General features: G+C 34.8%; 1 protein-coding gene across 2 annotated transcripts in view; it reads right to left on the reverse strand.

Moving 5' to 3' along the window:
• Positions 1–15,942, reverse strand: part of NAALAD2 (N-acetylated alpha-linked acidic dipeptidase 2) — a 52,473-nt gene that overhangs the window by 18,985 nt on the left and 17,546 nt on the right. For both annotated transcript variants that reach the window (XM_072969023.1, XM_072969022.1), the window contains exons 4-12: positions 14,824–14,925; positions 13,984–14,109; positions 11,907–12,093; positions 8,682–8,775; positions 7,623–7,721; positions 3,745–3,830; positions 3,342–3,461; positions 3,153–3,235; positions 875–938 (exon numbers count right to left, since the gene is read on the reverse strand). In XM_072969023.1, the coding sequence (XP_072825124.1) occupies positions 875–938; positions 3,153–3,235; positions 3,342–3,461; positions 3,745–3,830; positions 7,623–7,721; positions 8,682–8,775; positions 11,907–12,093; positions 13,984–14,109; positions 14,824–14,925 (961 nt within the window). The remainder of the gene's footprint in view (positions 1–874; positions 939–3,152; positions 3,236–3,341; positions 3,462–3,744; positions 3,831–7,622; positions 7,722–8,681; positions 8,776–11,906; positions 12,094–13,983; positions 14,110–14,823; positions 14,926–15,942) is intronic.

A 15,942-nucleotide genomic window follows, 5' to 3' on the forward strand; every position in this document is an offset into this window, starting at 1 on the left:
CACACACACACACAACTGAATAACTTTGCTGTACACCTGAATAATTGAATAACTTTGCTGTAACCTGAAACTAACAAACATTATAAATCAAATATACTTCAATAAAAACAAATACATTTTTAAAATAGATACCTAAGTAGGTAGGTAGGTAGATAGACAGTCTGGCTAAAACTTAAAAAAAAAAAAAGGTGGAAATAATTCTGCAGGAGTAAGAGAGGCTTATGTACACACTCAGGACGGAAGACGGCAGAGGCGGACTTTGCTGCTAAGGCAGCGGCTCCCACAGTCCTAGTAAGGGTCATCGTTCATTACGGCAGTAGCACTTAGGGGGTCTTTGGCAAAAGAAATGGTAAGGCCACAATGTTCATTTCTCATTCATTCATTCAATTCAGTATCAAGACATTAGGTTAGAGCATGTCAGTAACTACTAAGTGTGCTGGGACTCTCATCTAGAAATAATCAAAATACAATGGAAGTCTAGGGATACACACGCCACGTGCCAGGGTCAAAAGGAAGTCTGTAGTCTTGGCTAACTTCAAAGTTGTTCCAGTACATACAGGAAGTATTTCTGTATGAAACATTGTAGCCCAAATTTTAAAAATATCTCCACAGGAAGAATGTGATTAAATACTAGTTTTAAGTAGTAGACCAAGATAGGCAAATGGTAAATGTACTACGGAAATTAGGACCAACAGCTTAGTTATGAATCATATTGATTCCTCTGAATTATTAATGATTTTCTCTCTGGTAAAAGGGAAAATGGAGATACTGAGGCATCTTACAGAAAGAGGATAATCTTAGATAGTTTACAAGTTGGAGTCGATAGACTTAAATGCTGGTATGCTATTTAATAACAATCTGAAATAAAATTTACCTTCTATGGATGAATCTGCGTTGATATAGGCAACCCCTCTCTCCTGAAGTGTTTTCACATTCTCCTGTGGTTGAAGCAAAGCTGTCACTTAACTCACACCATTTACAATTGTGCAAATATCAACAACATAAACAAATTAATTCAGTATAAGGATGGTCTGCAAATACCATTATAAATCAAATACCTATGCTTTTCACCATTAATTTCTAAAAAAACGCTATGAACTGGTTGGCTGACAATATTAATGCAATTAAAACAAGAAAGAAAAACATTAGTGATGCTGTAGCTATTGTTCATAGCAAAAGCTGGGAGACCCAGAGGAAAACTATTTTCACAGTGTGGTGCCTGATCCCCTGCACAAGAGCATGAAGGGGGAAGGCTCGGGGATTCTCAGCATCACCCTGGATCTACTGGATAAAAACTGCTCAAAGTAAGCCCGGAAATCCATATTTTTTAAAAGGCAATCCTTACATACACTGAAGTATGAGACCCCCTTGACGTTGGGGACCTATGCAAATATATCATTTTAAAAGACAGAAGCTGGAGATTTCGATGTATCCAAATTTTTTTTGAAAGAAAAGATATTGATGCAGAAAAAGAACAAAAAAAAAAGGAGGGGAGGACAGGGAAAAAAACAGAAGGAGGGAAGGATGGATATTAGGAAAGAGACAAAATTATTTCTCTATCACTCACGAACGTGCACACACACACTCACACACACACATCCTAGAAAGATACAGCAGAGAAAGACGAATGTCATCACACACAGATGGGAATATGCAGAAAGAACTCTTTTCTTCTCTCTCTCTCTAGCTTGCTACCTTATAAGAACATGCTACAGTAAAAACATCTAAAGCTGTGAGTGGTTATCCCACAAATGAGGGTTCTCACCTCTGCACCTACCCACAGGGGCCAGATGACAGCTGACTCTGCTATAAACAGAGGCAGAGTTTCCATTACAACAGAGTTACAGTAGAAATAAAGAAGATTCCTTAACTATATGTGAAGAAGGTAAATATGCTGCTGAATATGATCAAGAAGCTGGTAGAAAATGGGAAACAATACTGAAATTGTCTTTTAACCCACATATATTAAAATTAATGCAAGGCATATTATCTTATCTCTTAGATTTATTTTATCTGTATTATAAGCTGCTTAAATTATAGAAACAGAGACATGTACTTATATATACATGTATTCACAAGAAATTACATATTTCTAAAAGTAAATGAGCTTAATGAATGAGATCTGATTCATCTAAATAAGTCTATTCCAAAATGCATATTCATAACACCAACGTAGTAATAAGACTTTGCAATATAAATGGAATCAAAGGTGATACAAGTAACTGTGTGATTTTATTCCCAAACTTATTTGATTCATATTATTATTTTAAAGTATGAGGAAATGAGTCAGAAGAAAAGTATTTTAAAAACCAGACACAATGGCAAGAAATATATGACATCCTTTAAATCAATTCTATAAAATCTGGACTTAGATGAACAAAACAGAGGGTGGTCAAAGGAAAGTGCTTTCTGGTGCAGCTGCCTTTAAAAAAGTACACAAGCTTACCTTGCACATTTAAGAACTTAAGAGTTACTGGACAGAGAGCCTAAGAGAAGATGAAAGAAGGGAGCCTAGGAGAGACACTTAAAGTTAAAGCATTAAGAGCCAGTGACAAGTGAAAATTAATCATAACTAAAGAGAAAATAAATCCCTGAAATTGTAAAGTAATTCAATTTACAGAATCACTGCATTATACTCAACACGCAGGCCCTTTTGTAGATGGTACACTATACCTATGGTTACAATTTTCTATGGAATCCGTAAAGGTGAAACTATAATCAAAGTATAGTCATCTTAAAAGAGTATCTTCTGTTTTCCTAGATAGAAGAAATCCAAGGAGACTTCAAAAACTTGAAAATTAACCCAAAGGTTCCATACAGTTTTTAGATAAGTTAAGTCACTTGTCAGAAACAGCTTCCTAGACTTGACTATTTTCTGAGCCTACAGATTTTACTTATTTTTCACAAAACAAATACAAATAGAAACTAAGATATTTCAACAATAATGAAAAAACTGGTTTGTGCCCAGTAATTAAGAGATTATCGTTTGGCCAAACTGATGTAAAAGCAAAAACAAACCCTGTTTCTTGAATTCTCTTGAGTATTTATCCAAATTAAAGCCATATTAGATAATGGAACCCATTTGTGATTATCCTGAGATACATATATTTGCTCCCCATTGACCAAGAAAGTAAGTTCTCCATCTTATTTACCTCAGCCCATTCTGTGGAACCCAGAAGTCCAAATTCTTCTGCATCCCAGCTGGCAAAAATGATAGTTCTCCTAGGTCTCCAGCCTGAAATCATTGTTAACATATACAGTTAGGTACACACCTGCCCAAAAACAAAGGAAAAATCACTGAGTCTCTATTTGTCATCACTTGCCAAAAAATCATTATTTACCTCTACTCATCAGCTTTCCAAAACTCTGGACAACTTCTTGCAAACCTGCAGCCCCACTGGTTGGGTCAATACCTCCAAATACCCAGGCATCCCGATGACCTCCCAGAATCACGTACCTGTCTGGAAAAGAAGGTGTCCAAAAGAACTACGACTTAGAATGCATTATAGAGAGTAGTAACTTATGTTTTTAAATTAAACTTCCTCTTGCTTGAGTTTCCTCCATGGAAAACCATCAACACCATAAGGTAGAGTCTTCTTTTAGAATTTACCATTGTTTATTTTTCAATTTAATTATTTCATATCAGCCAGGAAAATCAAGAGTTGACTAAGATTTATCTTCTCTTACTCTTGTAATCTTTGTAAAAAAACGTTCCAAAAATTTTTTTTAAATTCACCAACTCACCAGGTTCCACAGATCCTCGGATAGTTCCAATTACATCGTAAATTCTTGTGATTTTATTGATGTTATGAACATGCATTTTAACCTTCCTAGAATTTCACAAAGGGAACAAATTACTTCACAGAGCATTATGCCTAACAGATTCCTTCTGATGTTTTATTATGAGAAATCTCAAAAGTACAGAAAACTATTTAATAGGATGATAAATTCCCATATAATCACCACCTAAATTCAGTCACTGTTAATACTGTTGAACCATTTGCAAGTGAGTTGCACACATCGTGACATTTTATTCCTACGTATTAAAGCGTGCACCTTGAGGTCAAATTTTAAAAACCCTATGTCAAAATTTTGTATTTTTCCTTCCTCAAAGCTCTATGGTTGGTATTTAAAGTTCAAAATATTCTGTATTCAACATCTTGGGTATTTATTCGACAACTTTTATACCCTACGTAATTACAAAAATAAAGCAGAGAGACCATTATCTATTAAAGGACAAAGAAGCCTATTTTTCATGTGTTTTGTAGTTACATTAATCCTGCTACTCAGTATCTTTTTCCAACATTACTGAAGTGGTCTATAAGTACAGTGTTAAAGAGCTGACTGAGCGATGCCTACACGAAACATGATAAATTCTATTGTTAAAGGCAATTTGGAAAGCACCTGCTAAAATGTATGAGACAACAATACGATGAAAGTTTTCCAGGCCATCATTGCTGTGGTTCAGATTTGGGCCTGCCTTTTAAATATTCATCACGAAGTTACAATTAACCAAATTAGAATTAATGGGAAAGTACAATAAAGCTCAGAAAGACAGAGGAAAAAAATGTCATTCACATTTCATAAATCCAAAATGACATGAGAAAATGTTGGGCTTCTTTTTCACAAGGGAGCAAAGTTTTTACCTCTGGTGGGGTCACAGGAGGTGGGCAAGGAATCCCCGAATTTTCTAATTTGTGGTTCATTTCTGAATGGAAGAACTAACAAGTCAAAACCTATATATTGTGAAGTTGCAGATTCTGGTTTTTCCCTCCGAAAGTATGTTGTACTTCTGAATGTATATTTAATTCATGTCCAATATTCAACTAATGCCTTTGGGGAAAAATTAATCAGGGTGGGTTTTTTTGGGGGGGGCGCATTTTAAGACATTAAGTAAAGGGTCTATTTTTGCTACTGAGAAATAAATTTAACAGCAAAAATCAGAAATATTACATGTATGCATATGCATGACTGGGACATTGTGCTGTACACCAGAAATTGACACACTGTAACTGACTATATACTTCAATTAAAAAAAAAAAGTATTGTTTAGCATGTGTTTCTAAATATACAGACCTAAAAGCTACCAATTTCATTGATATTAACTCATTAAATGAAGAGAATTAAGAAAAGAATAATACAATAATGAGGAATGAGGAAAAATATGTTTTAATCTAAACATGAAAATAAACATGGGCCATCTGTTCAGACTCTCCAAGAAGTTCATCCACACCTTTAACCCTTACATCTTCCTAGTTTTTAGTGTCAGACTCCAGAAGTACCAGAAGGCGTATCTACAGTTGACCCCTGAACAGCACGGGTCTGAACTGCATGAGTCCAGTCACTCGAGGATTTTTTTCACTAAAAGTGCACTATGGTACTATGATCTGCAGGTGGCTGAACACATAGATGTGAAACCTCAGATACAGAGGGCTGCTGACTGAACAGTAATCGCAGATTTTCAACACAGGCAGGAGGCCAGTGCCCCCAACCGCTGCGTTGTTCAAGGGTCAACTGTATTTGTTTGCCCTGTTATCACATTTCAAATAAACTGAACTCCAGAATGCAGGCTCCACTGGGCAGAGGTATTTGCCTGTTTGCTTCGCTGCTGAACCTCCAGTACCCAGAATGGTGCCAGGGGTATAGTAAATGCTCAATAAACCATTGTGAAATGAATGAATATACTCCTGCACGGAAAAATTGAAAAAAACCTTCACTCATACATCAGTTACCTCTGCCTATTACTGTCTTTGACTACACTATTTTACAACTCTGTAGAGACAGAACTTCACTTGCAGAAATGTAGTGACACAAATACTTCATGTCCACTGAAATGCACAATTCGTCTAACGAATGTTCAATTGACTCCTCGCACCCAGTGTGGAAGAAATCAGGTTTTTTTGCTATGAAGCATCCTCATTTCTGCATTCTTAGCAAGTTTATTTTTTTCTGTCATTGAATTGAGTCCCTCCTTTCCAGTTCCCTTGCTAATTAATACATTAAATAAAATTTTTACATATGTTCATTTTGTATTTGTATGAGAATTATGGTTTTACTTTAAAAAAAAATCACAGATTATCATTTTTGGAAGCCCAACTGAGCTGTACAATGGATTCACCTTGAAGAACCAGGAACGGGCAGCTAAAACCCAGACGTGTCTTCTTTCAGCTCTCAGATGTAAACCCCAAGCCGCAAAAGAACTGCATCTTGGCTGAATCTCTGTATCTCTAACTTAATTTTTTCCTTATTTTGGGTTTGTTTATGTTTCTAGTTTGCATATGGCAGGTAAGTTACTCCCCATTTGTGGTGGCAATGTTTGGGAATTTGGTTTCATGTCTTGTCATTTGGTAATCTCTGTAAATGGATTAACTGATAATCAAGATTTCTTTTGGGTGAGATGACAGAGAATCTTGTTTTTAGCAATTTTTTAAAACTCTGTGTATTTGTCCACTTAGAGCACAAATCAAATTAAGGGATCTGTGCCCAAGATGCAGGTGAACAGCTTTTTGATAACTTGACCAGGGAAATTTTCTGTTTCTGAGTTTACTTCTGAACTGTGATGTGACTGAAGCTACATGTTCTTTGTTTTCTCTGTGTCTGTATGTGTCTGTTTATAAGTCAGAAAGGCCTATACTTTTCATTGTGTCCCTCCAGAGGGTATTAATAAATCAGCTAATAAAGTCTCTTATGTTAAAATAACTCCATTCTGAGTTACAATGTTAAACAAGCACTTATATAAAATATTTCTGAAATTCCTATGAAATAAATTTGAACTAATACCTTAAAAGTTGTGAAATTAAAAACAAATTCTTATAGAACTTAAAAAATACTGTAAGAATCTAAATTCACATTGTTAAGGTGAATCATTAGCAAACAAGACCGAGCTAATGATTCTAGTTGAATAAAAACAGCTACATCTTCTCTGACTCATCAGTGTGAAGTTTCCCTTTCCCTCTACATTCCAAGCAAATTGAACTCCTCAGAGTTCTGATCGTGCCATGCTGGTTCCCAGCTCTGCACAAGCTGTTCTCTGCAGCTGGCGCTTCCTGCCGATCTTGATCCAGTGGAAATCTTACTCTTTCTGCAAAATTAAGCTCAATGAACACATTTCCTGTGATCATTCCTCCTCCACAACAGTGCTGTCCTGGGTTAATAACAATAATAACTATAATGATAAGTGCATCGAGCCTTATCATAGGTACGAGCTCACCCATTCTAACCATTTACCCCACCCCCACAGGAAGTGATCAGCAAAGTTCGGCTCCTTTCTCTCTTCTCTTCTACTCCTTCCTTTAAGTTAACGTAGTGTTTTGCATGCATAGCATTCTGATAGTTACCTGAAACACTGTTTTAAAACGTTAGTTGAAAAGGGAAGTTAAAATGTTAAACATGTTAGTCAAATGGATTAATTTTTAAGATCCACGAAACAAATGTGCTACCACTGTTGGAAGAATTTAATACATCCATCCATAAGTACTTTTTAAGTGATACAAAAGATCAATTGTTTATTATGAAAAATGAGAAAAAGAAGATAAACAAAATATATCGGGCAGAAGACCTATCTTGGTATTGTTTCATTAAACATAAAACTTTTCCAGGATACTGAAGTGATGTGACATTACCTGAAAGAACCATGCCCTGTAAAGCCAGGTCCGATATTGTAATCCACATCAAGGCTTCCCTTCCAGCTCGCATCTGGTGGAGCAGCGCCTCCCAGGTAGCTGTCAAGGGAAAATGAAAATCACAGAAAAAAGCTGAGCACCACGACAGAAGGAATCATAAAGTGTGACGACGAGATCTTTCACTCATTTAACACGTGTCTACTGAGGATTTATTTACTAGGTGCCAAGTACTGTAAAATTCCCTTCCCTCATGGAGCTTACATGGGGGCGAGAGCCACAGCTGAGATAAAATAAGGAAAGCACTTCCTAGGTTAGTGACAAGAGCTAAGGAAAAAACAGAACAGTGAGGGGCAACGGGAAGCACCAGTCTCTTTCCATGAGGTCCGGGAAATCCCAAACATATGAATTTCATGACTGCGTTAAGGAAAAGAAATTACTTTCTAGAGAAACTGCTGATTACACAGTAGCCACTCATAAAGCAATTATTAAGTTGTATTGGGACATACATTAAAAAGTGGAAGTTAGGAAATCTGAAAAGGAACAATAGTTTTGAATACAATAAGAGCAAACTTTACTTGAATGTGTATCATATTATAGATACTTACACACATGACCTCATCTACTTACACTAACTCTATCAGGGAGAAACTATTTCTTCCTTTTATGGTGAAGGAAACTGAATCACAGAAGGACTGAGTAGCCGGTACAAGGTCACGTATCCAGTAAGTGGCGGGCATGATCACATTTGTAAAATGCAGGTCAAATACAAATATCAAATCTAAGAAAATCTAACTACTTGGAAAACCTCAAATCTGTACTTTTAACTTTGGACATAGTTTTGCTTTGGAGACTTTCATTTGTAGCAAACACAGTAATGTCTTCTTATTATTTCTTAGCTACTAAACTGACTGCTCTTCTTAGAGAATAAAAAGATGTGCTCTTCAGGGGTAATTCTGGTACAAGATGTTTTAACATAATTAGGTTACACTGGCTTTAGAAGAGAAAATGGACATATTAATGTAAAGTATTTTATTCTCAAATCCAATGAGAAAACTGTACCGTAGTAATACTTCTGCATCATTATATCCAATGGGATGAACAGGGATCTGGGGGATTCCCACTCCATCTTCAACATCAAGTCTAAAGGTATACTCTAAAAAAGACAACAGCAAAAAATGAACCCAAAGGAAGAATCTGAGCAAGGGAGATAAAGGAATTTCTTCTATTACCATTGCAGAGTTGCTCTATGTTTGAAATTATATTAAAAATTTAAAGTTCTCCAAAGTCAATGATGATTTTACCTAATATGGTCTATTTAATTCAACAGTAAGAAATTAAATCATTTACATTTTAATGTAAAATCAATTACAGGAATTATATATTACAAACTTGCTTTGACATTTCATATAATTCTCTTAAATTTTACAAGAACATTTTATTTCTTCAAGGATATCTAGAGAAGCTTCAGTTGACCAGATGCCTGGAAAATATGTTCCAGATTCTGAAACTAGAGATAACTGAAAAAAAAAATTTTAAAGAATTTATGAGATACTGGGAGTAAGTTATAAAGATGTCATTCAAATAGTAATACAATAATCTCCTAAAAGGAAGACTGAAAAGTATTGTCAGGCTTAAAACCTAATGCGAACATTGGCTTTCAGCCAAAATAGAATTGTATAGAGCGTTAAAACACCTATCTTAGAAAAAAAAGGGAGATAACAAACAAATGACATCAGATTCCACCTTAAAAAGCTAGAAAAAGAGCAAATAAAGCAAAAATAAGCAGGAGAAAGGATATACTAAAGATCAGAGCAGAAATCTAAGTGACAGGAAACAGAAAAATGATAAAAATTATTAATGAAATCCAAAGGTGGTTCTGAGAGGATTAATAAAATCGATAAATCCCTAGCAAGACAGATCAGGAAAAGAAGAAAAAATGTATAAATTGTCAGTATCAGGAATAAAAAGATAATATTATGAACTGCATGCCCATAAATTCGACAACTTAGATGAAAAGGACAAAACCCTTGAAAGAGACAAACTACCAAGCTCACTCAAAAGTAGATAACCTTGGAGTGGGAAGGGATTAATGGGAATTCAAGATGTGCAAATACTACTACTATATGTAAAATCGAGAAGCTACAGATTTCTCCTGTATAGCACAGGGAGCTATATTCAATATCTTACAGTAACCTATAATTAAAAAGAATATGAAAAGGAATATGTATGTGTATATGTATGACTGAACTATGATGCTGTTATTTTTCTTTCTCTTTCTGGCTTACTTCACTTAGAATGACAATCTTCAGGTCCATTCATGTTGCTGCAAATGGCATTATTTTATTATTTTTATGGCTGAGTAGTATTCCATTGTACAAGGGCGGGAAGGGAGTGGGTAGGGATAAACTAGGAGTTCCAGATTTGCAGATACTAACTACCATATATGAAATAGATAAATAGCAAGTTTACACTGCATAGCACAGTCAACTATATTAAACATCTTGTAGTAACCTATAATGAAAAAGAACATGGAAATGAATATATGTGTGTCTTTGTATGACTGAAACACTATGCTGTACACCAGAAACTGACACACTATAACTGACTACACTTCAATTAAAACAAACAAACAAAGAATAAATAGATAACCTAAACAGCCACACATCTATTGAAGAAATTGAATTGGTAGTTTAAAACATTCTGACCAACAAAATGTCGGACCCACCGATATGAATTCACTGAAGAATTCTACCAACATAACAGACAAAATCAAACCCATTCTATATAAACACTTGCAGAAAAATGAGGATGAAATAGTTCCTAACTCATTCCCTGAGGCCAATGGTACACTGATGCCAAAATGAGACAGAGATATTACAGAAAATAAACTTATAGAAGAATATTCCTTATGACTAAAGACAGACTCTTAATAAAATTTTAGCATTAATCACACAATATACCAACAATATACAAAAGAATAATACATTGTGACCAAGTAAAGTTTATCCTCGGTTGTTTTGGTTTAATATTCAAAAATCAATCTGTATAATTGAACAAAAGTAAATAATAATAACTTAAGATCATTTTAGTGGATGCAGTAAAAGCATTTGACAAAATCCAGTATGTACTGATACATGTGCTAAGATAAAAACCTGTAGCACTTTAGAACAGAAGCGGATTTCCTCAATTTGACAAAAAGAATCTACTTAACGACCTACAGCTAATATCATACTTAACAGAAAAAGACTGGAATAATCTTTGGGACAGGATCAAGGTAAGAATATCTACTCTAACAACTTTTTTCAACAATATTCTAGAGGTACTAGCCATTACAATAAGAAAAGAAAATCCAGATTGGAAATATAGAAATAAAACTGTCTTTATTTGCAGATGACATGACTATCTATGCAAAACTGATGCACAGATGCAAAAAAAAACTATTAAAAACTTACAGCTGCTTAACAGAGAAAGACTACATTTAATTTCTTAAAAAGTTATACATCTCTCTTATTATCCAGCCATTCCATTTCCATGTATTTACTCAAGAGAAATAAAAGCATACATATATAAAATGACTTGCATACAACTGCCCATAACAGCTTTATGTGTAATATTCCCAAAACTAAAAGCAATCCAAGCTTCAAACAAATGAATAAACAAACTGTAGATTATCCATCCAATGGAATATCATGCAGCAAAAAAAAAAAATTTGAAATGAAATACTGATACAGATACCAACATACATAGATCTCAAAATAATTATGCTGCCAGAAAGCAAATCAATGAGGGCCTAGGGACTTGCAAGGAAGTAGGTAGGAAGGGTTGAAAGGAAAGCTTTACAGAGATGAGAGGAAACTTCTGGGTAATGGATACGTTCATTTCTTAACCTTGGAAGTGATTACACAAATGTCAAAACTTTTCACATTCTACATATTAAGTAACACACACAATAAAAACTCATTGGTATTTTTTAAAATACAACTGTGTGATCTAGAGAAGAATAAAATCACTGGGCAATTCAGGAATCCTAAATTCTAGTTTGGTTAAGAGTAGTATCACTTTGGACATGAGGATCTGTGTTTCTGAACCTCTACTAAAGGCAGAGAACTGAACTGACCCCTCTCCTCTCCATGTCCACACCTCAGGAAAATTTAAAACTAAAGTCATACGAGAGAAAGGCTTTTGAACTCCTAGCTATAGCAATCCCAAATATAACTGCACAAAGTTTTGATGTCATTCTATAGATGCTTGTTTATATGCCTTCTAAAAGGGCTCATCTCTTACCTTTAGCTGGATAGCCTGGAGTGAGTGGGTCACCAGCACCATTCAAATTTAGCACATTCCCTCTCTGGGCTGTTGTTCCAGGAAGGTTCCAGCCTTTGGGATATGGCTGCACCCCAGGGGCAGAGTAGTCAGCTGGATCTGAGTACAAGATGATTCCGATGGCTCCTGCTAGCATGGCATTTTTAACCTGCGGGGGTAATGTGCAATTTATAGTGTAGAAAGGTCAGGTGACTGACTTACCTGTCTAATAGAAAATCGGTTTAATAATGTAAGGAAACCTACACGCTGCTTTTTTATCGTGCTGTTACACACTCAGTTCTCTTTGCCTTGAATATGATTTATCTCTTGGTAGACCTAACAACTCTCATTTATTCAACATAACTCCAAACAAATCACTGCCTTTTCTGTGAAACATTCCTTTTGTCCCTAAAACTGCAAAATTAATGTTTCCCTTCGTTACACGTCTTTTTTATTTTGTATATATTCCTGTTATAGGATAAGATCAAAGCATTGTAAAATATCTTTTAAATATCTTTCTCCTCTGCTACACTGAGGGTGTTTTTGAGAACAGGGACCGTGTCTTATTCACTTTTACTACCCACCCTCCAACATCTGGCAAATACAGGAAGCACTCTACAAATATTTGTGGAGATAATTTACAGTTCTACACAGAACAGCTGTAGTGTGTGAAACACTGCCCAGAGTGTTTTGTAAACACTTTTCTAATAATCCAAACAACCACAAATAGGAAAATCAATCCTGTAAGATACTGAATTCTTCATCACCAGAAGTATTGTAGCAAATGATAGATAACCATCAGTCTCAATCAACTCACTTCCCAATCCTCAGAAAGCACTCTTGTAATATCAGAGTACAATCTGCCACAAATTTTTGAAGCGCAATTTGATGATGTCTATTAAACTTTTCAAATAATATACAATCAAACCCTTGAACAACGCAGGGGTTAACGAGTATCATCTATAGCCGCCCCTTCATATCCGCCACTCCTCTGCATGTATAGATTCAACCCACCAACGCCCATGTAGTACTGCAGTGTTTACTTTTCAAAAATATCTGTGTATCTGTGGATCAAGGCAGTTTAAACTCGTGTTGTTCAAGGGTCAACTGTACACTATGATTTAGCCATTCAACTCCTAGGAATAAATGTATACTATAAAAATCCTCACACAAAGGTTCAAGTACACATGGACAAAGATGTTCACAATAGAATTATTCACAATAGTAACACGTTTAAGACAAGCCAGGCATCTGTCAACAGAGGAATGATTAAATAAACTGCTTATCAATTCTGTGAAATATTATGGTGTCATCTAAAATAACAAAGTATTTACTCAACAAGCAGGTATCAAGAAATTACTAAGCACCAATAACTATGTTAAGTGCTTTCAAACATAATGTCGATTAATTCTAATGAGGATTCTAAGAGATTAGTGCTATCATGACCATTCCTATTTCATACATGAGGAAACACTGGCACAGAAGTAACTTGTTCACAGAAAAAGTTGTAGAGAATAGGGACTCCAGACCAGCCCAGAATCCAGGTTGCATGGATCTAGACACCCACGCACTCCACCATTTCATTGCACAGCTCTCAACGTGTGGATGTGGAAGAATGCCCTTGAATTACTGCTGAGTGAAAAATGAAGCTATGCAGCATATAGTGCCTGATGCCCTCTTTGTAAAAAAAAAAAAAACTTATTCATAGAATGAGTAAGTAGACACATATTTAAATTCATATTTCATAGAACTAGGTCTGGAAAGAATTGTTAAAATTGATTATGTGTGGGCAATGAAATCGAGCAATGCAGGGGTAATTTTCATTTTTTACTTTATATAAAATTCCTTCCATGAAATTAAACAAATATTGCTTTGGTAATAAAATTATTAAAAATAATTTTCCTTTATAGATATGTGACAGGATTTTTTGTGCCAACAAAAGAAACAGCAAATTTATATACATCTAAAGCAATTTTGGAAACCGTAATGCAAGCTGATCATTTATATTAATAGCTTATATCTTATCTTCCTCCCTCTAGAAAAGTAAATAACACAATACTTTATTTCCTCTGAAGATTTTCCCGTATCTTGCAATAACAATCTTTCCAGTACAGCTGATGTTCATCTCCCTTTCTAGCTTGAAAAAATCTTCAGTACGAGCATAGTTCACATATACAAGCTCTCCCTGTAGGAAAACAAAAATAAAACTAAACAAAAAATATATAATACTGCTATAATTAAAGAGAAAACCAAAGAATAAGTTTGTTTCACAATATTGCATCATCCAAAGTTATCTTCCCTGTCTTGGGCTTAATAAATAGATACATGCTAATTCTGTGTTAAGTCTTTAAAAAATATTTCAGTATCCTCAAAGTTTAAAAAACAAAAAAGGACAATATATAAAACATTTTAAACAGTGTGTTCTGTTACGAAGAAATTATCAGTGTATACTGAACCACAGAAACCAGATAAATAAAAGTAATTTAAAAAATTCTAACTATGTTTAATTTCCAACCATGGTATTGACTTAAGAACTTCTGTAATGTGATCTATAAAATCAGACCTATAAATCTGTAACAAAGACTATGAACAAAGAAAAAAACCTTGTAAAAGTATCTGTTGCCCTTACTTAATTAAAGGCATGTTCAGCAGTTTCTCTGTTATTTCAAAGCATGGCATCTGTTTCATCAGGGTCTGATTTTTATATATTTATTTTATTTTTTTCTTTTTATGTTTTTTTATTTTTTTAATTATTTTTATGGACAGTATATACATCACTGAACAACGTATGAATCAGCATGTATGATCCAATTAATCTCCTTGGCTTTGGTCTTCTACATAGGTTTTATATAACAAAGCAAGGTTTAAAGAGTTGAATAAAAAATGTCTTTTATTTTACCTCTGGCACACCTTGGGGTGAGAAAGCGTTATACGGCGGCACAATATTGGTAACATTCTCATATCCATCTGGTGGTGGCTCAAGGTATGATGTTTTGAAAATCTAGCAAGAATTGAAACACATCAAGTTAGAAGTAGTCCAGATTGTTTTTAAAGAATAACACATTTTGTGGGCAGGAGATCTAAATAGACATTTCTCCAAAGAAGACATATAGTTGGCAAACAGGCATATGAAAAGATGCTCACTATCACTAATCAGCGAAATGCAAATCAAAACCACAATGAGGTATCATCTCACACCAGTCAGAAGGGCCATCAACCAAACGGCTGCAAATTACAAACGCTGGAGAGACTGTGGAGAAAAGGGAACCCTCCTACACTGTTGGTGAGAATGTAAACCAGTACAGCCACTATGGAAAACAGTACGGAGTTTCCTCAGAAAAATAAAAATAGAGCTACTATATGATCCAGCAATCCCACTCCTGGCTGCATATCTGGAAAAGACAAAAACTCTAACTTGAAAAGACACATGCACCCCAATGTTCACAGCAGCACTAGTTACAATAGCTGAGACATGGAAGCAACTAAGTGTCCATCAACAGATGACTGGGTAAAGAAGATGAGGTATATACATATACACACACATGAAATATATGTACCTACATACAATGGAATATTATTCAGCCATAAAAAAGCATAAAATAATGCCATTTGCAGCAGCAGCATGGATGGTTGGACCTAGAGAATATCATTCTAAGTGAAGTAAGTCAGACAGAGAAAGACAAATATTACACAATATCACTTCTATGTGGAATCTAAAAAATAATACAAATGAATCTGTATACAAGACAGAAGCAGACTCATAAACATAGAAAACAAATTTATGGTTACCAAAGGGAAAAAGGTGGGGAGGGGGTTAAATCAAGAGCATGGTATTAATAGATACACACTATTATATATAAAATACACAATAAGGATTTACTGTATAACACAGGGAACAATATTCAATATCTAATAATAACCTATATTGGAAAACACTCTGAAATACATATATATATATATATAATTATATATATATATATATCTGAATCACTATGCTGTACACCTGAAACTAACATAT

Source organism: Vicugna pacos, chromosome 10 (genome assembly GCF_048564905.1).
Source record: "Vicugna pacos chromosome 10, VicPac4, whole genome shotgun sequence".
In the NCBI taxonomy this organism is placed as follows: domain Eukaryota; kingdom Metazoa; phylum Chordata; class Mammalia; order Artiodactyla; family Camelidae; genus Vicugna; species Vicugna pacos.